The 24,187-nt window shown below is 43.2% G+C and overlaps 1 protein-coding gene across 2 annotated transcripts in view; it reads right to left on the bottom strand.

The window, feature by feature from the left end:
* Positions 1-24,187, bottom strand: part of CWC22 (CWC22 spliceosome associated protein homolog) — a 743,793-nt gene that overhangs the window by 434,335 nt on the left and 285,271 nt on the right. For both annotated transcript variants that reach the window (XM_069616085.1, XM_069616086.1), the window contains 2 exons: positions 10,718-11,029; positions 8,983-9,111 (listed from right to left, as the gene is read on the bottom strand). In XM_069616085.1, coding sequence (XP_069472186.1) covers positions 8,983-9,111; positions 10,718-11,029 — 441 coding nt within the window. The remainder of the gene's footprint in view (positions 1-8,982; positions 9,112-10,717; positions 11,030-24,187) is intronic.

Raw genomic sequence — 24,187 nt, 5'->3', positions numbered from 1 at the left:
AGAGGCAAAGGAATGGCACACCAAAGGTCCACGGAGAAAGAAGATGCAGGGCGCCAGGAAATATAGACGGATTAACGCCTCCCCGGACACCGAACATTGAACCCATTTTGTTCCTTTACCTGTTTCTCTTTTCATGGGTGCGCCTGACGACGGACATTAGGCTAACTAGAGACCCCTGAGAACGTCGGATGGACACCTATTGGGTAAGCAACGGGGGAGGGTGGAATCGTTGTCCTCATACCGCCTCACCTGATGCGGAAGAGGTGCTCACAAAGCAACCTGGGATGAGGGTACACTTAGATGATGTGACTCGATGCGCTTAAGTGGACCCTAAAGAAGATGGATGAAGCCGAGGTCTGTGTGAGGCCCGAGAAAGGGTAGCACGTAGGAGGTGGTGTGAACCGATATGAAAATGAAGGAGGGCCCTTACAAAGTTTTACCAGGGGCCGAATATCGGGCGCAAATGTCTGAGATCCTATTGTTGAAATGCAGTTCAGTTTGTTAACATGTTTACATATGCAGGGGGCTCATGGTTATGTTTTATAATTATGTGGTTGGGACCGTTTGAGGTGCGGTTCCCGTTGGTGGTCCGAAGAGGATTGGGTGAACATAACCCAGTCGAATCGGACGCTGTATGGTTTGGGGGGGGGGCCTAGTGCGACTAGAAAGGTCAGGTGGAACGGATGAATACGAAAATGAGAAGAAGAGAAAGGCAAACTTAATACTGTTGAAGGCTGAGCGACAAGGATGTTCAGCGGCCCCCATAAGGCCACATAGGAACCGGCTTACTTGTGTAGGAATAGGCATATGGCAGGCGCTTAGAGCAGAGACATTGAGGCAGGCGCACTTATTGGGCTACCTCACACATTGCAACGGCAGCAACACCTAGACATCACAAGCTACGCATATGCACACTCAATGTAAAAGGCTTGAATTCCCCCACTAAACGCTCGCTGGTAGCGAGGGAATTTAAGAGGTCGAACATTGATATTATGTTCTTACAAGAGACGAAATATCAGAAGGGTAGCGAGAAGGGGATCCCCAGTGGTCTGGTGGGGCATACATATTGGAGTTCGGGTGTCCTCAAAAAAGCTGGGGTGGGGATCCTGGTCCGGAAGAATCTCCACATGAAGATCCTAAATTCCTGGACTGACACGGAGGGTAGGGCCATGTTAATAGTGGGATCCATTCAAAACATAGTCGTAACCCTTGCCACAATTTATGCACCCAACCAAGGCCAAAAAAGATTCCTCCTTAAAACGACTGAATGGCTGTTTAATAAATCGCAAGGTCATACTATTCTTGGGGGCGACTTCAACACATGGATGAGCAGTGCCATGGATAGGCAAACCGCACACAATGTCTCCCAACCTCCCCGGTCGCAGGAACATGCAGAAATTAAAACAATGCTTGCCCTGTACGGCCTCTCGGACAGTTGGCGTCACTTACATCCAATGGACAAAGGATTTACCTTTCGATCCATCCCTCATGACACGCTCACAAGAATAGACTATCTGTTCCTCTCGGAAGACCTAATGAGAATACTCCACACCGCAGACATACATCCTATTGCATGGTCTGACCATGACATGGTTGTGGCGGAACTAGACTGGGATGGCCTTGCCCATCACAACACTAAGTGGAGGTGCAACGAAACGTTGTGGTCGGATGTGGTTTTCAGGGAAGAATTGGAAAATGAAATCAAACAATTCTTCATGACCAATGATAAGGGTGAAGTCGCGAAAGTGAATGTCTGGGAAGCGGCAAAGGCCACTTGGCGTGGGATCCTAATCAGGGAGGGGGAGAGGAAAGAGAGGGAACGCACCTTGCTGGAGGCTAACGTTAGAAAGAAATTAGGCGAAGCAGAGAGTCTAGCCCAGACATCTCCTCAACGTAGAGCTGCACACCTTGCAGAAGCTAAGGCATTACGGGAGGAGCTAAAAGCCCTTGAGATGAGCAAGGTGACCCAGACCTTACAATACCTGAAACAAAAGTACTATGAAAAAGGAGACAAGGCCGATGCCCTCCTTGCGGCAAGGCTCCGTGCGCAAAGGGCAAAAAGATGGGTAGACGTGATAGAGGACAGATGGCACTCTCGTGGATACAACAGAATCCTCCCCAGAGGGCATACGAGAGGCATTTGCCTTTTTTTATGAAGATGTATATACCTGTGACGCTCCTCCCCCACCGGGGAGTGTAGATGCCCATCTCAAAGAGGCAGATCCCCCGGCGCTTACACGCCCGGAGGCAGAAGCTCTTGCCACTCCGGTCACTGAGGAGGAGGTGGCTGATGCCATTAAACGTCTTAAGTCAGGAAAGGCGCCTGGGGACGATGGCTTCACCCCTGGCTTCTACAAAACGTTCACTGCATTCCTTACCCCCTTCCTGGTGACCCTATTCAACCACATCTTTGAAACAGGGCAGGCATCCCCGTCCTTTGCTCAGGCCCTCCTAACGGTCATCCCAAAAGAAGGCAGAGACCCCAAATACTGTGGGTCATATCGCCCCATATCATTCCTTAACATAGATGCCAAGATATATGCGAGAGTGATAGCGGCCAGATTAGAAACGCATTTACCGAAATTAATACATACGGACCATGTCGGCTTTGTTATGGGGAGACAGGGAGCTGACACGATGAGGAAGACGTTACACTTGATACACGCGGCACAGGGGAGGAATGACGACCCCACCCTCCTGTCGCTTGATGCCGAAAAGGCCTTCGACAGAGTCGATTGGGAGTTCCTAGAAAGAGTTCTAGTCTGGATAGGTCTCAGCCCCAAACTACGCCGCGCCATTAAGGCAATATATTCAGCTCCCCAGACCTCTGTAGCGGTGAACGGTGGCTACTCAAGGTGGTTCCCATTAGAGAGAGGCACCGCCCATTATCTGCTATACTGTTTGTGTTGTCTCTCAAACCACTGGCACAGAAGCTTAGACTTGACAAAAGGGTGGGAGGAAATAAAGTAGGGGATTAAGAATACAAGCTATGACTATATGCGGTCGATATCCTCCTGCATACAACGAACCCCCTGAGCTCGATACCTGCGGCCATGGAAATAATTGGGGAATATGGTCAATTGGCGGGCCTGAAAATCAACACAGAGAAATCGGTCCTCTTCCCGCTAGACAAGAGTAGGGACTCAGAGGTTGAGCGATTTGCACCCCTAGGGATGGAGGTTAGTCTCACTACATTGCGATATCTGGGCATCAATGTGACTCGCAACCTGGGTGACCTATTTGAAGTCAACTTCCCCCCGATACTAAGCACAATACAAAAAGACATTGAAGGGTGGAAAAGGCTCACCATCTCGTGGATGGGCCGACTGAACACCATTAAGATGGTAATCCTGCCAAAGTTACTTTACCTATTTCAGATGCTCCCCATCCAACTCCCCAGAGACTTCTTTATAACCACCAAAAAAGTCCTACATACCTTCCTATGGCAAAACAAAAAACCCAGGGTCCCTGCTGCCTTACTTCACCTCCCGAAAGACGATGGCAGGGTGGGTCTCCCAGACATAGAGCTGTACTATAGAGCAGCACAACTGCAAGTACTAATCCCACACGTCAGACAACAAAAAGACCCTCAATGGATAGGTTTAGACAACTACTCTCTCCGTCCTTTTGTTGTGGGGGAATGGTTATGGGTACCTGGGCCCCAATTACGAAATAGCATCAAAAACCACCCCATCCTCGGGACCATATGGGCCATATGGAAACCAAACAAAGGAATGAAAGGAGTCACAACATGGCCCTCCCCTCTGGCGCATTTATGGGCCCCGGGCATCCGGGATGACATTCCCGATCCAGGCAGTTTTGAATCATGTTACGAAGCAGGGCTTGAAAGGGCAGGCCAATTACGGAGGAATAACGCCTTCATCACTATCCAAGAACTGGAAGAAGCACTCGGCATAGGTTGGCTCTCAGTTTTCCAATACCTAATACTAAAAGGTGTTATGACCCGGGAGGTCTGGAGGGAGACCCTACAGAGAGACCTCACACTGTTCGAAAAAATGCTAGACACAACATAGGCTCCAAGGGGCTCATCTGTGCAATGTATGCAACACTAGTTGGAGTCAACACAACCCCATCAATCACTTTGAAACATAAGTGGGAAAAAGACCTTGGGAGACATCTCTCCCCAGAAACATGGCTCAAGATTTGTAGAAGGACCTCGAAAACCTCTATCTCCTGCCAGTACAAATTGCACGGATCAAGCTTTTGTATAGGTGGCAGTATGACCCACTCCGGCTAGCCAGGATGTATCAGGATGTGAGTCCTTTCTGCTGGCGGGGCTGTGGCCAGAAAGCGGACTACTGGCACATGTGGTGGGGATGTAGGGCAGTCCAGGCATATTGGGACGAACTGCTCAGTTGGATAAAAGAGATTGAAGGAGAGGAAAGGGAGAAGCACCCACTCTTGATCCTATTTGGTTTGGTCGAAACAGAAGAACAAACAACCAAATTGCCCATAATGACACACAGGCTCTTGCTTGCTGCGAGGGCCTGCCTTACAACTGTGTGGAAAATAATTAATTTACCGACTAAAGATGAGTGGATCAACGTCTCCCGTAATATCTTCAATATGGACAAGCTAACAGCAGAAAAATACAAAATTTGAGAAAACTGGCTCCCCCATTCTAATGTCCCACCAGTGCTGGCAAAAAGAGCTATAGATTTATTGTGAGCATGGCTTTCACCTTCAAAATTAGTGAGCCAAATTTGTGCAAAACTTCTCTCATATTTTGTGCAATAGACAGGGAACCATTCGACTCAATTAATATACACTACACATCACAATTTTTCAATATGTCCATATCAATTTATTAAGTGTTAAGACCACTTTAGAAAAGTTAAAAAAGAGAGGGAAAGAACAGATTAATATAACACACATTACTCGTGGTATATCAACATATCTTCTCGCTCATTTCTTAAAAAACAATATTTCATATGGGGTTTTGTTGTCTTAATGAACAACCACTTTAAACACTTCAATAGTTTATAGATACAAGACTAAATTCTTTAGCTAGTCTATTGTAAGGTGTCGAAATGTTTCGGCAATTCTAGGAGATGAAACACTATCTCTAGTGTCTCTGCAACCAATACTTTTTGAGGCCTTCTTCAGGACTGACAATTTCTTTTTAGTTGGTGAACATCTCTATTTCAAATCCCCCGTAACAGGATAATCTAAAAACAAACCAGAATACATTTATACACTCATCACATCATAAAAACAATGGTTCTCTTCTAAACACACAATTTTTGTTCATTTAATGCATCATATTCTTATAACCTCTTACAATTACTCACATTTTTCACAATAATTTTAGTCACAATAATTTGGTTACGTGTCCGCCATACCCAGCGGAAACAAAGTAAGCCATTGTGCTATTACTTTTGTCCCGTTTCCCGAAAAAAAAATTCGAATAGGCCCGAAGCAGGGCTCACATATGTAAAAAGGAAAAAGTTTTAAATAAAAAATACCACACAGCAAAGCAATAATATAAACCAGAGCTGATCCGTGACATCTGGGAAGTAGGATCTAACACCTGCTACAACTAGGTTCTTCCTAGTAAAAAGCTCAAGTCCAACCAGGATGTAAGTAAAGGCGAGTGTGATCGATAGATCTAAATTATTGTTATAAAATTATTGTGACTAAAATTATTGTGAAACATTTGAGTAATTGTAAGAGGTTATGAGAATACGATGCATTAAATGAACAAAAAGTGTGTGTTTAGAAGGGAACCATTGTTTTTATGATGTGATGAGTGTATAAATGTATTTTGGTTTGTTTTTAGATTATCCTGTTACGGGGGATTTGAAATAGAGATGTTCACCAACTAAAAAGAAATTGTCTGTCCTGAAGAAGGCCTCAAAAAGTATTGGTTGCAGAGACACTAGAGATTTTATCTCCTAGAATGGCCGAAACATGTCGACACCTGACAATAGACTAGCTAAAGAATTTAGTCTTGTATCTATAAACTACTGAAGTGTTTAAAGTGGTTGTTCATTAAGACAACAAAACCCCATATGAAATATTGTTTTTTAAGAAATGAGCGAGAAGATATGTTGATATACCACGAGTAATGTGTGTTATATTAATCTGTTCTTTCTCTCTCTTTTTTAACTTTTCTAAAGTGGTCTTAACACTTAATAAATTGATATGGACATATTGAAAAATTGTGATGTGTAGAGTATATTAATTGAGTCGAATGGTTCCCTGTCTATTGCACAAAATATGAGAGAAGTTTTGCACAAATTTGGCTCACTAATTTTGAAGGTGAAAGCCATGCTCACAATAAATCTATAGGTGTTTTTGCCAGCACTGGTCGGACATTAGAGTGCGGTAGCCAATTTTCTCAAATTTTGTATTTTTCCTGATATTGTGTCTCCCGTGCCGAGATACTGGCCCCCCGGAAACAAAAAATTGAGGGAGATTACCTCTGTAGAGATAACTAACAAGCTAACAGCAGCCATTCATGGTGACCGCACTTCCATTGACAATGAATGGTCCGAGTTCCGAGCCAAGTATATCGCACAAAGTTGAGTGTGCAACATGATACAGCTAAAGCGCCATTGCAATGATCTGCCTACTGCTCTAATGTTAATTCTGAAATGTCTTATGCAAGTGCCACTTTTCTAAAACATTTTTTGCCTATGAACTCCTTCGCCGGACTGTAAAATTTACTTTAGACCAGCTGTCGCTTCAAGGACTGCTGAGTGGGAGGAGGAAAAGGGGTTCAAGTTGTGGTTAGTCGTTAAGTATGTGCAACTGTAAAGCAGCTGAGTTATTCTGTATTCTTTGTAATGAAAACTGCACTCTCTAGGTTTGAAAAACAATAAAACCAATTTAAAAAAAAAAAGAACAAAAAAAAAGAGATGGTTTCCACTCATGTCAGAAGGCAGCAAATTATGAAGCATAGTTGTGTGGACAAGGCAGAGCAGCTATGTAGCACCAATTATGGGAACCACCCCTGGGTACCATTTTGTAGAACTAGAGGCCTTAAGTAATAGGAGTCTTTTTCATAATAGTAACAGGTATTTGGTTACAAAGTTATTAGAGAAGGGGTACAAAGCTAGTTAGGGCAGGTGGGGTGGAAAGGTCATGAATGACTTTCCAAAGCTCTCTTCCTCCGTTGAAGTAAAAGGGATGTTTGGCCACAAAAATGGATCTTTCATAGAGAGCTAGACTAATTTCATATTTTTATCAAGCTCCAAATAATTCTTCTGCATTTGGTAGGTTTAGCAGAATATGTGTTTTAAATTATTAGAGGACCATAGGCAGGGGTTGAAATTAGGATTTCACGAGCAGCAGCCAAAACTAGCTCCTGTGTGCTACCCCTAGAGAAACAGGAGCTAGTACATAGAGTGCCACAAATGTAACATTTATGTGAGATGCAAACATGAACTTTTTGTCCATTATATACATTCCATAATGTCTCCTAGAGGTTTCTAATGTGTCCTGGTAGACATGCCTAAACATAGAAAGTTAATGTCACATAGTTATGTTTGTATGGCACCAGATGACCCCTGGAGCCAAAAGTAGTTTTTGGTAGCTGTTATGTCAAGCTAACCAGGCTCAAGGGCTAGGGAAAATGTTCATTAGTTGTAAAAACATTTGCTGGGACAAGGAGTTAAGTAATACAGTGTTATAAATGGAGGCAAAGGCCCCATAGGTGAAAGGGTTGGCACATAGGGGGTTAAGGTGCAACAATAAGGGTTCCGGAGAAGATCTAATTATGTTTTGTTATGGAGGACAGGAGTGGGCATTGCATATGCCTCTGCACCTAAGCTGTTGGGTGTAATGTATGTCTTCAATGGAATTAAACAGTGGTATGACAAGGTGCGCCCGTAGGAATAGGGTAAGCTACCAGCTGCCTGATAATCACCAAATCCAGTGTGTAGCTTTGGAAATGGTCGGGTTCACAGCAGGTGAAAGAAAGACTAAAAGGATGGACAGTTCATGCAAAGCTAAAGCAAACGCAAAATATCAATGCAGACGTTAAAATCATCCATAGATTGAAAATAGGGGAAAATAGAGGATGGGAGGTTGGAGAGGAGACTGCCACCCGCCCGCCACATCTCTATGACTGGATGACTTACACAATAGGATAGTGGTGGGGGAAATGGGGGAGTGTTGATTACTGGGAGGGAGTGGTTTGTGACAATTATTAGATGGATGAGCAGTATGTTGAACAGCAATTCAGCAGGCAGCACATGAGGAAAGAGTTAGAAGACGGCACGCTAAAATTCCCAGGTTACATATAGAAGAAAGTGTTCCCTGGCCAAGCTTTTAAATTTCTGTGCTTTACACCGGAAAAAGGAGTTGGAGGAGAAGGATCATTGCACAGATCAGAGTAACCAGGGACCAGATGGAGAGAAGGAAGGACCTATCCCTATCTACTCTCGAACAGGCTCTGAAAGATACTGCCCTTTCTTATTGGCCCTTCACACATGCACACCCCACAAAGCACCACCAGAGGGACAACACATTTTTTTGCTTTCTGGCACCTGGACCCCAGTGCTTGATTGGTAGGTATAGATTGGGTCCTCCATGGCAGTAGAGAATGGGAAGTGACCTTGTACTTTTGTATAATTACCAGCAGCAGCATCCTTCAACCGCTGGCCCTTCCTTCTTTCTCCTAGGAGAATGGTGGAAGGGCCTAACAGCACAGGGGTTTGATGCCTGGGAGTAAATGAGGTGAAGGCATAGATCACCAGCCCACCAGACGGTGCAAGGGAAAGAACTTAACAAAAGGGTTGATTTGCATAGAGCCCATAATGCCAAATGTTAGTAAAGGATGTTCTCTCTCGATCATCAATGCGAATTGTTCAGTAACCAGCTTTAAAAAAAATATCTGCAATGCACTAACATGAGAATTTTTATTCTAAAGCTCAGCTCAAAAGTATGCACAGAAGTGATCTTATTTCAATGCCAGGTGCAAAGCATTAACCCATCCTGTACCGTCATGACACTTACCGTCCCCTAACAATGTTTTCTTGTAGCAGCTCTTGGATGATATTCCCAATGTTAGAAACGTTCACTTTGTTGATCAGACCATTGATGGACTTCTTCAGCGCTTCCCAGCTCATCCTTTGATATGCCAAACTGTGGGAAAAATGTTCTCTCATAAAAATAATATTCAAAGTGCACATTTAAAAACAGGAATGGCTATTTTACATAGAGAAGCATCAAGTTGAAAGTCATTTTTAGACCTTGTTTAAATTAAATTAATCCAAATGATCCAGAGTCAGAATGTATCTGAAAAAGATGTGTAATTTCTAAATACAATTGTAAAGTTTACAATACCATGTACATATATTTTGTTTAATCAGAAGGGTAGTTGCCGTCTGGTCTAAGGCTTGATTTGTGCATATAATTGGAGTGGTTTAGAAACAAATCCTACAACTGAGTTTACCCTGTGTTTTCTACCTCGTTCAAATCAACACCACTAGGGAATGTAGGAGTAATTACATAGTGAAATAGGAATTATTCAAATTTAACATAAGGGAGAAGAAAGATCTCAATTTAAATAGCAACTCCAGCTAACGATATTAATGTTCTCAAGTTACCCCATTGCATGGCCAGCACACACTCCCACGTCGCCATGCTCTATGATGGCTCAAGAAAAAAGAAATCTGCTTTTTTCATTATCTATGGAAAGGCACAACATTTTGGGAAAAGAACCGACCAAATGATTCCAAATGACACTTGTGTATGAGCACGATATAAATAAAATATCATATCATATATCATATCAGCCGACCACCCTCCATTACTTTTAATGTAGTGTGGAAACTGACAGGAGTCTGTGGAGGAGGCAGTGGACATTTGATGGGAGACTCAGTGTATGTGTTTGGGTTCATTTCTGAACAGACTGAAAACCTTATTAAAAAAATACTTCCTAGGCTTCAGTTTGTCCTGCAAGAGCACGGCTGTGCTGCCCATGGGTAGGGGAGGATAAATTGTTTTAATCTTCAATCAATGACCCCTGCTGACCCACTTATTTTGCCATTCTATCTCTTCTCCATTGTCCACTGGACCATTGATAACACCTTATCTGCTCTATATCTTGAGATACCACTCTGAAATTTCGGTCTCTTTTTAGTCTTCACTTACCAACTATCAAAACTCTCTTCTGGTTGTACAGAATACAGTGTCTCATATGCAGTCTCTGGCATGCTGAACATGGTTAGTTGGGCAAACCTACCACCCAGCTGTTACATACAAAATCATTAACAATCATCTTCTGTACTATTACACATTAACTTGCAGTCTTTTTCTACCAAAATTTACAAATATGCAAGAGGGACCAAGGAGTACTGAAAACACCAAAACCAGGTTAATGATGTATGCTCTACTCATGCATTTATATTTCACTTACTGCCTAAGTTGTCATGGCATGAACAAGCTTTTCCTTGTTGATGTCTTTGCAGACAGTAATGCAAGTGAAAAGTAAAATTAAAAGCAAATACCTGGGGTATCAAAACGTATTGAGCTAGATTAGCTGCACTCCCTGGGCCCTTTGTTTGCTTTCACATATCATCAAGAAAGACCCTTTACAGTGAAAGCCCTACTTCTATACATGCAAGTATAGATTTATAAAGAAATATTAAAAAAACTATATAGCATAGTCAGACACAAACATCGTTTGGCAGCCAAAGAAGAACTCAAAACATTAGCATATTCTTGCAACAAGGCAGTTTTCACCAACCTGCTTTTATCAGTGATTTGTTCTTGCATCATTCGAAGCTTTGCAGGAGGAATGTACGCTCCACCTGTGCGAGTGAGAATTGGGTCCAATGCTTCTTTTTTTTTCTTTGCTGGCGGCTCCGTTGTTGAGGCCAGATCCTCTCTGCTGTTACCCCCCATGGACTCATTTACGGAGGCAGAAGCCTGCGGAACAAACCGCTCCTCCCCTTTCCTTACAGGTGAAGGAGATCGTCCATGCTTTCTTCGATCATACTCTTTATCATGTTCACGGTCTCGGTTGCCCTCCTCTCTACGTCGGTCTCTCTCTTGCTCTCTATGAAACGATCAAACAGAAAGTCAAACTTTTATTCAAATCTTAAAACAAAAAACAAAAAATCTTTTCGGTGACAAAAAGAAACCAACACATTTTAAAGAGGTCCCAAATTAAGTAGTACCCTTTCAACAGAATTTGTATTTATTTCTGTGTTAAATATGTATGTCAGAAGGTTCATACAAAACCACCTCAGAGGCTCACCTCAATACCTAGGGTACTAACTCGTCTACTTTTAGCCTTCAGTGCCTTCAATCAATATTTGATATGGTGCCGCCTATTGGCCGAAATCAGAACCCATTATAAGGTTCTGAAAAGTCTGCTCATCAGCCTTCTTCTGGCTCTTCCAAAGGTTTGCCTGCATAGATTGTCCCCAAATCACTCCATTATCTGTTGTACATTGAAAATGCTCCAGATATTTCAGAAGTGGAAGACTCCTGGAGAAAATGGTTCAGTAACTTATACCTCTCCAACGACTTCTGTCTGTGAGTGGCTGAATCTCTTAAAGCTGAATGATTAAATTAGAGGGTGAACAGATCGGGTTGGGAGGCGGGTAGCAAGAGTAAGTTCAATGAAAGGCAGGATCCAGGTCCATGAAGTCTGATCAGGAAGAACAAAAAAGGGTAGGGGGTATTTGGCATGGGCGAGGTCTGAGCATGGTATTAGGGGCATCCGGAAACAAGAGGTCCCAGGTGGCAGCAGGATAGGTCAGCATAATAAAGCTGGGACAACACAGGAAGGAAAGGCATCGGATGAGGGAAGGAGGAGGCCCTAGACATGGCAGTAAAGAGGTTAAAAAGGAACAAAAGTTATGGTGCAGCATTAGGGAGGCCAGGAGCTGACAAAGGGAAATGTGGGCAGGAGTAAGCTGTAGGAGAGGTTGCAGGGGAGGGAATGGGGGGGGGCGGTTTGAGATGATAAAATTAGAAATCACTGATGTGTCTTGTAAATCAGTCCAGAAACGTAGTCCTTAAATGTGGTTTCTGATTCCAGTTCTAGTAAATACAATGTGTATTAGAAACTGCCATTCCTATGCCCACCATTAGTGGGGACTGGTAGGAAGCAGTGTTACAACTCTTAGTTGTCTGCAAAAGGAACAACGTGAAAGACCACACCTTTCCCCATGCATGAACCACAGCTCCATATAACCAAAAAAGGAGGTGAATGAAAAAAGGTATGCAGGGCACAGATTGCCCAAGACAAATCGCACATTAAAAAATATCCCAAAATCTGGCGGATATGGACCCACAAGAGTTGTGCTTAACTATGAAATGGCCTAAAATAAAGGCCACAAGTGGGACCCAGGTAGATTTTTCCCAAAGGCAGGACACTGGGTAGTATCTAGGCAGGTTAAGGTGAGCAGATTGTGGAAGGTGGGATGTTCTGGCAAGGCGTTGGCCAAGTCTGTACTATATTGTCAGGACATGAAGCAAGTTAAAGATGGTGAGAGGATAAACAAGAAAAAAAAACAAACAAAAAAGTGTTCCTTCCTGAACTAAATATTTACAACTGTTTCATCAATTAACTCGCAATCAATCTGCAATCCCCTGATTTCTATACAAATGCATTTCAGGATACTTACTTGACATCTACTAAATATAGTACACTATTTGATCATCATCTCCAAAAGATACATTTCAGCTGCACTGCTAGGTCCAGAAGGTTTGATTAGCACATCTGACCTGACTGTTTAATATGAATATGCGATCCGTTCCTGTGACTTGAATGTAGTTTATTTAATTAGAATACAAGACCCTACAATCTAGGTTAACACATTAAATACGCTTCTGCATAGTGGTCTACCGATTGGGTCTTTTGAGCATAATAATTTGCCATTCGTGTGGATGACTTAATTTGATTATCTTTGTATTCATGTAATTTATTTTATTATTTCAATCTCTTAATTTATTGTCTTTATACAGTTATCGTTGGTTAAAATTAAGATGAACATTGTCTAGTTCAGGCCAAATAAATGGTCCATTAAATATGTGCATCATTGCATTTGTGAGGTTTAGCTGAAATTAATGTTTTGAGGTGATGGTCAAATAATGGACTATGTTCAGTAAGCATCAAGTAAGTATCATGAAATCAAAGGCAAGAATTGATTCAGCAGAAAACAGACAAAAATAAATGTTTGAGATTATTAAAGAATGGAAAAACCTGGAAGCCTGCAACACAATCCCTGCCTAATCCAAAGGACTATGGGACTAATTCCGAGTTTGACGGTAAAGCCACTGGAATACCGCCAAACGGAATTACTGCTACCACCACTTAACCTGTGGGTTTACCACAGGATTACAAGTGATGGTAGGACTCCATTGGGGATTTTTGGCGGAATTACCACCAGTGGAATTAGCGAGTGGTAATTCCAATGATTCTTTGAGGGAAAAGTGGAGGATTTATCTCCAGCATCAAACTGGAGGTAAATCCTCCACTTTGCCTCCAAAAATCAGCGGAATTACCACTGAGTAATTCTGCCTGTGGTAATTGGAAAAGTGTCAGTAACTGAATTACTGCCACTTTTTCCCTGAACAATCAACCTTGTAATGAGGCCCAATGTGATCACACTGCAGTGCACTTCACCAAAAAGTTTTTTCTCACCCAAAAACACTTGGACAACAAACATTATCCCCTTCCCTCAAGCATACACTGCCCCTTGAACTAACCTTACCGTTACTAACTACTTTCTGAGCTTTCTCTATGCAGGAACCCCTCACCAGCATCGGCTTGTGCAACCCTGCAGGATCCCCACTAGATCTTTGCCCTCTTGATTTTTTTAAAATCATTGTCAAACTTCTGGAACCGATGTCTGCATTTCTATCATTCCTCAAAAACTCCATCACTATTGGGACAGTCCCTCTACTTCTAAAAAGCAGCTTACGTCCAGCCACACCTCAAAAAGCAGGCAGTAGACCAAAACGACTCTGCAAATTATCGTCCAAGCTCAAACACTTCTTTCATCTGGAAGAATTCTAGAAGAATTCATATACAGACAATTTTGAGACTCCACAAAATCTAATAATCTGATTTGGAAGTGACAGCTTGGCTTCAGGCCCACCTAGGGCACAGAATCAACATTGTGTTCAATAAGGGACATGCTAAAGAACATTGTAGAGCAAAGGTCAGAGCGCTCTTATCCTTCCGCCACCTTCAACACCATTAGTCACAAGATACAGACTGGAAGACATTAGAATAAGAGAAACAGCTCTATGCCATCTGTGCACACCAACAGAACCAAAAACACTATTATGACTCCATACACATACTATTCCATCACACTAGTAGGAAAAAAATAACTGCAGGTCTTTCTCAACATGCAACTCCAAAAACACCATATATGCCATAGAATGTCCTTGTGTTAAATCCTACATAGGGCAAATAACGAGCATCGCTCCAAAATTAGACTTAATAACCCAGCCTCTCCTATGGCTGGACATTTAAACACGAATGGACATCTGATTTTAGATACTAGAGGGTGTAGATGACAGTAGCATATCCATGCATATCAGTAAGAAACGTGAACAGAGAGAGGTCTATTGGATAGATGGGTTTCAAAGTGTTAGATCCAATGGCATGAATGAAGAACTTAACCTTGCTGGTTATCTTTAATAGCTGAATGGGACATGTCATTTTTTGGGAGTCTAAGAGGAAATGATAGCATAATTTTGAACACAGATTGGCAACCACCAAGATCTTCACAACAGGAACACATATGTTATTAGGCCAACAATAGGATTGTAATACGCCAGATGCAATTAAGACGTATTACGTATTAATCCCACACACTTTCATGTACCTCTGTAGGGTAGATGACCTGACCTCCCTAGAATGTACTGGGATGAGGAAGAGTTAGTACTACCTGTGTGAGTCTCATGCAGAACCTGGGATGAAGAAGAACCCAGGTAACCCAATTGAGAGTGACAACATCAATACTGATACGAGAAAGAGGCGCAGAGCAATGCAGAGTGCCCCACGGAACCAACATGAGCGACCTAAACAATGTGGAACAAGCAAGTTCAGGCCAATGATGAAAAGGGAAGAAGGACTTCACAAGTTGCCAGACCCTTCCTGGAGGAACCAGGAAATTCAAATTGAGCTGAAGGAAGGGATACACTGGAGTTCAGAGGCCGGGACACTTGTCCTTTGTAGCTCCACCATGGTTGGACCAAATAGGGAGGCAAAGACAGATAGCCAGCCGACTTGGAGGGCTGGCATGCGCAGAGAGCTGGAAACACGCAGCACAGGAGAAGAGGAACACAGCCAGGACGCTGTAGCCCCTATAGAGGCTGCAAGAAGCCAGAGAGGGGAGGAGAAGCCCACAGACAACCAGAGGTCGCCAGTAAGAACCATGAAGAGGTCCAGGAAGCTGGGGCGGTTGATGGGAACCCCAAAGAGCAGAAGAGTCACAAACTACCTCCAAAGTCATCTTCAAAGTCACAGTACATGGCAAGTACCTGGCAAGATATTGAACCAGGTTTTAGGATTCCATGAATAATAACCCAAGACATCTTCATAGCCACAACACCTGCCAGGGTAGTGAATCAGGTCGGCTGTGAACACTGCAAGAAACCCAAGAAAGGCTTGGGAAAGGGAGTCATTCTCTTGGCGCTCAAGGCTTTTGAGTTGAACATTGCTTTATTTGTGAACATTGTGAGTAGCCTGAGAAAGACCAGGATCAGGGCGGCATTCTCTTGGTACCAATGTAAGTGGGAGCTTTATTTTTCAATTGAGACATTTTTCAGTCTGGAACTTTGTGTACTGCATGTGAAAAGAACTGCAACCTGGCGAAGGGAGTCTCTGCCTAAGGAAAGTGTCTTTTTAGACTACTGACACAGTAGTCTACTCCACAGAAGAAGGGGGGCCGTTCATTTGCATTAAGAAGACTCACCAACCGTTTAGTTTAATTAGAAATGTAAGGGAAGTAAATCGGTATTGACACAGGACGGTGGACTTGTGATTTCAGGACATTTTGACGCATCCTTATGTTCGGAACTCATGGTGGCAGTTCACGGGTGTTTATTAAACTGTATAGATGGGTGAGAAAAACACCTAATCTAAACCCAAATCTAAGATAGAGCAAGCCATGACCATCAAATAATAATAAGGCAGTCCTAGTGGCGTCTTGTCAAAAAAAATCTATTGCCAATCCTTACCTCCAAGTTACAAAAGAGTGTAGGCTAATGTTCACAAGAAAAGAAAGAAGTGTTAACAATAATATGTCAGGATGGTATAGCTGGGGTCTCCCTTTCCCACGTTTTTAACACAGGACAAGGCGAGCCTCTTGAGCACAGCACACAACTAGGCTTCCCCAGCAGAAGTTATCGTTCTTCTCAGCGATATCCGGATCCTCAGTGGTCAAGCCTCTTTCTGCAAAGTCTCTTTCACACAAAGGGCCTCATTCTGAGGTGGGCGCAAAGGGATACCGGGCACTGTTAAGGACATTGGTGCCGGTAATCGCTTTGCGCCCTATTCCGAGGTCCCTTAGCAGGTCTCACAATGGGCGCCTGGTTTTACCAGGCACCCTTAGCAGGAGCCGCTAAGGGACCAGAGAGCTAACAACGGTACCGCAAATGGCGGTACCATTATTAGCTACTTCCCCATTCCCATTGAGCCCTATGGGGGCTCAAATGGGAATGGATTTTTCAATGGGGACTTACCAGTCCCTCCAGGGTCGGAATGGACCGGTAAAGTCCCCATTGGACCAGGTCGGACCCGGACCCGGTATGGGAGGTAGTCATGGCGCAAATAGTGCCATGACTACCTCCATACTCGGAATGAGGCCCTAAGTCTCTTGCCCTGAGGGCCTGATGTATCAAAATAACAAAATAAAAGTTCCTTTCTGTATGCACTTTGGGTGATGACTCTTCACCCTGGGATCCCCCTCTTCCGGGCTCAGATCCTTCCGCAATGTTAGCCTCCCTCTGTCAGGTTCACTACAGCCTTTTCTCAGACTATTTTAGTTGTCGCATTCACAAATCTTAATGTCTTTTTAAACAATGTTTCATTGCGGACATCCCTCAGCCAGGTTCACTGTCACCACAATGTTAACAGGGTTATTGTACCTCACCCCGTTCAGCAGGCATCCATCAGCCAGGTTCACGTTTGCCACAAATACAGTTCATCTTGTTTTACATAATGCAAGATTTGTTCCTCTTATCTTTCCTCTGGGTTACGGGTCAAATACTTTCAAGTGCACAAGGGGTTTTTCTCGACCCTTGTATGATCACTTTGACCTCTTGCGTTACGCCCCTCCTAGGGCCTTCTGTACTGGTAGTATCAACAAAAAGGAGAGAGTCCTTTGAATGTGTGTAGTGGTTGTCAATTGCCTGACTCTGCCTGACCCTTGTGTTGGGACATGTCAGGTAAACAGCTCGGGTGTTAGTCCGTTGTCTTTCATGTTGTAAGAAAGTGTTTGTGTCGGAAAAGGGGATGGGGTAAAGTTTCTAAATATCCTACGTGGTAGGATGGGGAAAAGGTGTTATAGGGAAGGGGGTACCACATCTCACAAGTCTGTGTCCCACTTCCACTCCCCGAGGTCACCCCTCATCCAGGTGATCCTCCCGCACTGGTCCACCCCCAGGAACTGGATCCAATAGCGATGGCCGTGTCCTGGCTACCTGGATGACAGATCCCTGGGGACTATCGGGTGAGACATCTTCAGGTTTCTCACACTTAGTATTGAGTTGAGACATGGAAACTCCTCTTAGTAGTAGGGTCAGGTAGGGTTTTTCCTTTATTTTCGAACAAAATAAAAGTTTTCTACAACAATCATGCCACCTGTGCGCGAGTCTCCTCCTTCCACACCCTTATAGGGGACACTTCAATATGGTCCCAGATGTTTTTTTGACAGCAGCGGCTGCTCTCAGACTCCGGTGGGGTCATTCACCAATCCTCTTAAAATTTGGCCACACAGATATTTGGATCGATCTTCACCCCAGGAATCATGATTATGCGTAATATTCCCGGATGTAGAAAAAACATGCTTGTGTACCGACTGTCGTCTACCCCCAAATAGCCTGTTGGTTATCGGGGGAGAAATAATCAGGATTGAAATACTGGACCATTACCTCAATAATTATTGATGTTGCTATGCAGGGCCTGAGGAGAGACCTAAGCTATGGAAACTGGGATCACATATCCTTTAACATCAGAAATAAAAGGCAGAAATAGAGTAAGGCATTAAAGAATATCTCCACGATAATGGTCACACAGGAATATCAAGGGAAGTTCTGTAAAATTCTTCCTAGGCAGTCATGCGGGGTCACGTCATTTCCTGGCTGCTAATTTGAAGAGACTACACGTTAGGAAAGGGGCATTGGAAGCCAAACTGAAGGATTCTAAAGCAGGGTTATAGGTCTATGGCAACAAATTACAGATCTATCGCCCACTTTTCTATGTTATTGGGAAGCTTTTTGCGGTCTTGGTCTTGAATCGTCTCACGGCCTGGAGTTGGGATTCCAAACATCGGGATGGCTGGCAAGCTGGGTTTGAAAAAGGAATTGGTACATTGTTGATCAACTACCTGAAATTGAGAACTGTAAAAAAGAACAGTAAAAATGTATAACTTGCATCAGTGGACTTGTCACAAGCCTTTGACTCAGTCAATAGAAAGAAGCTTTGGCAGAAGTTAAAGGACTGGGGTTGTCCTGCTGACTTACGCAAGGCTATGGAGGCCCTTAACAACAACAAAAGTATACAGAACAAACTAAACCAAAAGGGTGACATGTCAAACCCCATTAAAACAGGAGTGGGCCTCAAGCAAGGGTGCTGATTAGCCCCAGCTATCTTTAAATTGTACATCTCTGACATGGGCGACGCCTTTACAGACATTAGATGTTTTCCTCCATGTATCGCAGGATCCCCAATGAATAGATTGTTGTATGCAGATGATGTCATTCTTTTGGATGAAACTCCAATTGGGCTTCAGCGGGAACTGGATGCCTTGGCACTTTTTCTGTCCTCCAACGATCTAAGAGGTAATGCTACCAAATCAACCATGCTCATTTTGGGGAAGCCAAGGCGCAAATCCATGAAGTTCAAGGGTTGGTACATAAACAGTGACCAGATTCGAGAAACAACGGAATTGCTATACTTGGGTATACCGATCAATGCAAGCTATAGTGAAGCCCCAAGAGAAGTAGTGCTGAGTCGTAAACTGAAGATGCTAACAGCCCAGGCAAGACTAACCAAACACAGATATTGCAAATTTACATTGGCACCCTTGCTCCGTTTTTACACCATGAAGGTAGTTCCTATTGTGACCTATGGGGCCGAGTGCTCTCTCCAGCTGAGTTGGAAGATATGGCAAATTCTAGAGGGTCTATTCTGGAGAGCTGTCCTTGACCTCCCAAACTGTATGCCTATGGCGGTGATAAGAAAAGAGTTTGGACTGACTTTTCTCATCACTTATGTCAGCTGGAAAAATCTATCCTTTTATCGCAAATGTTTACTGCCTCCACCTGACAGCAGATTTGGGTTGCTGGGTCAGGCACTGAAAACAGAAAAAGAGTCTTTTTTACTTTGGAGCACCAAATGCTTGGGATTGTTGGACTCAATCGACACTACAGAGAAACTACTCATTGAAAATCCAGATTTCATGAAAAAACAGCTGTACGAGTCCTCAGAGCTGGCGCAGTCATCCAAACTTTATGGAAAATACTGTGTAGCTCTAAACAAGAGTGGTTTAACTCTGTTGTATTTGAGTAAGTTTCCTTCGGCTGTGTTGCGACAGCAATTTTTAAGACTTCGCTTTAACATCTTTCTGACTAAAGAAATTCTTGAAGCCAGGAAACTGAAAAGCACAAGAGTGACTATAAATGCCGGCTCTGTGGTCACCCAATGGAAACACTTCGCCACCTCATTATGAGCTGTCAGGGCATTAAGGACATTCGATGTAACCTATTAGGCAGATTTTTTTGTGAACAATCGAACTGTAACAAAGATGTTTGGCTACATATAGGGTTTGAGGCCATCTGTAACTTTTGCCTTGTTAGAGATGGTAGCAATCATTTTTAAAAAGCTTGCAGGAGAGAAGTGATAAAGAAGTTTGCTTTTGTATAATGGGACAGTAGGAGTCGCTAATTATGTTTGGTTATATTCTTTTTCTTTCTTTTGTTCTTCTCTTATCTTCCTCCTTTTCTTTCTGTAGCAATTGGTTGAAATGGTTGTATCATACGCGTTTATTGTTATGAAATTTCTTCTTAATTTAAACTGTAACTGGTAAAAAAGCTTATTTTGAAGCTAAATGCTAATAAAAAAAGCAAAAACGTAAAGCTAGCCAATACAGAGAAATTGGATACTTCCCTCGGCCACCAGGGGTCAACTAAATATGTTATTATGCAAGAAGGCAGAATTCTCTTGTAAACCTGCACCAACAATACTATGAATATGGTGAACAGACACACTGGTTACTTGCCTGTAAACTGAAAGCTATGCATAAGAGTGCTACTGTTCATGCCATTCATGACCCCTTGTTCAAATACGAAGAAAAGAGTAGTTTTAACTTTTTCTGACAGTTCCACCAGCCTTTGTACACTGCAGAAACTCCCTCAGTCAATGAGCAGAAGCTTTATCTAAACGAGAAATCATTTCATACAATGTTCCAGGGTGACATAGAAAATTCAGGCTCCTATTTAGCTGGAAGAGGTTCTACAGGCAGTTCAGACATTGCAACTTTCAGACTCCTCCAGGACTGGATGACTTCTAGGCAGGGGTTTATAGGACGCTCGCAGGTGCTCTGGCACATACTTTTACAGGGGTTTTTGATTCTTTTTTGCACTCAGACAAGGTGTGATGAATTCTGCTGAGTCATCCCAGATTCCAACCTAAAGTCTCCTCCCATATGGCCAAGAAAAGGCAGACGCTACCTCATCCTAACCCTAGGAGTGGTATCAGTGGGGAGGATCACATGGGAGGAGAAGGCCATCAAGGGAATGTGGCGACAGCGTCAGGAGAGGTGCAGGGATTATACTCTTCCGAGGATGAGGATCTCCTAATGCCTGAATATTATCACAGCAGGGCTTCCCCTTCCAGACTTACCCAAGGTACCAAGTAAAAGAACCCTCTTTGTAAACTTGGAAGTGAGGTATATAAGGGGCATGGAATTAATGCTAATTTTAGTAAACCCATAAGTAAATGCATACTTCCTTTAAAATCTTCCCCTAAATATGTGACATATAAATCCCCTAAATAAAGTGGATTAAAGGAGGTTGAAACAACTAGGAACATTATGGACTTCCAGTCCCAGAATGGTTCTAGTACTGGGACGAGGAAGAAGTGTCCAGAGTTTGTGAAATGTACAGTGCAGTCTAGTTGTTATAATGACCCATACCTGAGCGGGACCTTTAAAAAAGGACCTTTCAGATGTGTGCCATTAAGAAGACTGAGAAGCAGCAGGAGGGAGCAGACACTTGCACTGCTGCTTTATCAATAGCAGGACACTGTGCAACTAAACTGGTGGAGGTTGTGTTGCCCAGGGGATGCAGAGGACATGCAGCGGGAACCAGTGTGAATGCGAGCTGTCTTGACGGAGAAAGATGCTCTATGGATCCTGCATCTCGCTCCATTGAAAGATAGCGCGAGTAGCTGGAGGCGGGTCAGAGCTGTCAAATGCGAGGGAAGTTTTCCACAGAGGGAAATTCAGCACGGGGATATTTTAACACGTATTGCAAAAGCCAAAGAAATCAGAGAATGAAGCCAAGGCAATTTGATGGCGGCACTTCCCAGAGCAAATTACACTGTGGGAGAAAGCTGAAAACTACATTGCCAACAACCAATAGGTTGTGTAGATCAGAGAGTGCAGGAGAAAAGTCCTCCTTCTAGAAGGGATCAAGGGGGAGGTAATTGTAACCTGGATTGCCTATTGCAAAAAGACCAATGGGAGAATCATTATCTGTTGTGTGAAGGAAGCTGTAAACTAATTGTGGTGCAAGTCAAACGACTTATTCAAGAAGCCGGAGCTGGTTCCACCTCCCCTATTGAAAATTGCAGTGTGGAAAGTTTGGAACAAGCCTCACTACAGAGTACAAGTTCTAGAAGTAGGAGTTTTATCCTGGCAGGAGAGTACACCAGGAAAGGGACAAATGGTGGTTAGTCCTGGCAGCCGAGTAGATCAGGAAGAAGAATATTTAAAGTACTGACAAGGTGGTGGAAGGTTGTGGTGGAAAGGAAGTGGCAATTCCACTGCTGTGTTTTGATAAACTGTTATATAACCATCCTGACTAAAGCGTACCTTTCTGAATGAATTATCCCGATTAGGATGTTGCTTATGAAGAAGAAGTGCAATGTGATACAAAGTGATTCGTCTTTTAAGAAAGGATGTTTTGACATTGTCTTTCTTTTTGTTGCGATTTATGTTTATTGGAAAAATTTTCAGCACAATCAAGCAATCAAACATTAACATTGTACACAATGAGAGGGGGGTACATTCCCTACCCCTGACCATACTATATCCCAGAGCTTTCCCAACTCCCACAGTGTCTTAGCACAGAATCTTTACCATAGTCCTTCATTGTCCATTGTGCCGAAGCGGCTTGGTGCGGAGTCCGTGTTCCTTTAAACCATAACTCCATTCCCTGACCATCCCCTCCACCAACCCCCCTCGCTCCTACACTCAACCCCCCCCCCCCACCTCCCCCAACTACAAACTTATAATCCAACTATAACTGTTTCTGGGTCCAGGGTCGTCTTTAAGATGAGAATACCCGGTGCAGGCGGTATACGAGTGTGCTTTTGTCCCAGGGGTTGTGGATGTTATAGGGTATGGTGTGAGATGTCAGATGTCAGGGGTCTACCGGTTTTTGGTAGGCGTGTCAGGGACTGTGTGTGCATGGGAGTTCGCTGTGTGGCAGCGGTCACCCCGTGGGGGGTGGGCCCTTTGAGGAGGGGCTGAATAAGTCCCAGAGTCTTTGTGTAAGTTCTACTCTCGCTGGGTTCGTTCTTTTTTGTGCACTCCTCTCTAGAGAGCACATTTTGGACAGAAAGGCGGTTGTGGTTCTGTGGGCGGTGATTCTGCCTTCCAGTTCACCATCAATAATTTGCAGGCTGTGAACACTATTGTATTCAAGATATTGCATACTAGGGCGTCTGTGTTTATAATTAGCCCCAAAAAGTAACCCTACCGGAGTCTGCGCGATGTCAGCGTCGGGGATGCAGGCGGTCACCAGCCCCTGCACCATTGACATTGTCTTTTTCGACTTGATATTTGGAAAGTGAGTTGTCGTAGTTTGCCAAGTAGAAGATGGTAAAAAAAACATTCAATTATCTTAAGAGTGAGAAACCCTTGTTGGACAAATTGGATTAAACAAACTGTGTATTCTACTTGGAGTGGAACTTGGCTAGTGAAAAATAACTTTCCTGCAATTGAACCTTGGTTTTTTAAACATCATGAACTGATCCAAGGAAAGGGGATACAATCCTGGTCACAGGGATTCTTGTTTTATGTTATGTTGTAAAGTTGAAACAGCCAAATGATTCCTGTATGTTTTTTGTTGTATGTATTAGTGTGAGGGACAGACATTTTTCAGACATTAGGTCATTTTCCTTTATCCTTAGTTTGATAGGTAGGGAACTCTTTGTTAGGTTAGGGAAAATTGGACGTTTGTCTCACCCTTGATTATTTAATAAATGGCAACTTGTGAGAAAACTCCACCTATGCGTCCATCTCCCATGTCGGACTCCTCAACAAAGGTCACTCCTACCATGAGTGAACCAAAAGTCACAGTTCTGCTAAAGTCTGTTAAGGACCCAGACAGCTGTGCACGGTAAAGAATCATTGTCTTGTAATACTATGGGTAAATTGTGTAATTTTGTACGACTCCAAAAATGTCAATACATGCAATTGTTTACAATTGTATTTTTCTTGAAAGCATGAGTGTTATTCAGCCAAAACAAATTAAAAACATTTTTAAAAAAAGAATCATTGTCTTGTTAAAGTAGACATCAAGATTTTCACTGGTATTCTGTCAGTGATGCTACAATTTTCTGTTACCGCTTCATCAATCCCTATCAAGCAAGATCAGACGGTCCATTTCTGGAAGACAATCTGTGGATAACATATGCCAGGTTCTCCAATTGATCCATGGATCCAGTTGCAGAAAACAACTAATGTTTTTACTATTTCTAGAGGTCAAAAAGGCTTCTCTGATGGAAATTGGAGAAGCA

The sequence above is a fragment of the Ambystoma mexicanum genome, chromosome 9 (genome assembly GCF_040938575.1).
Source record: "Ambystoma mexicanum isolate Mex_15411 chromosome 9, UKY_AmexF1_1, whole genome shotgun sequence".
In the NCBI taxonomy this organism is placed as follows: Eukaryota; Metazoa; Chordata; class Amphibia; order Caudata; family Ambystomatidae; genus Ambystoma; species Ambystoma mexicanum.
The sequence above is the reverse complement of the archived record's forward strand: the minus strand, read 5'-3'. Positions and strand labels throughout refer to the sequence as shown.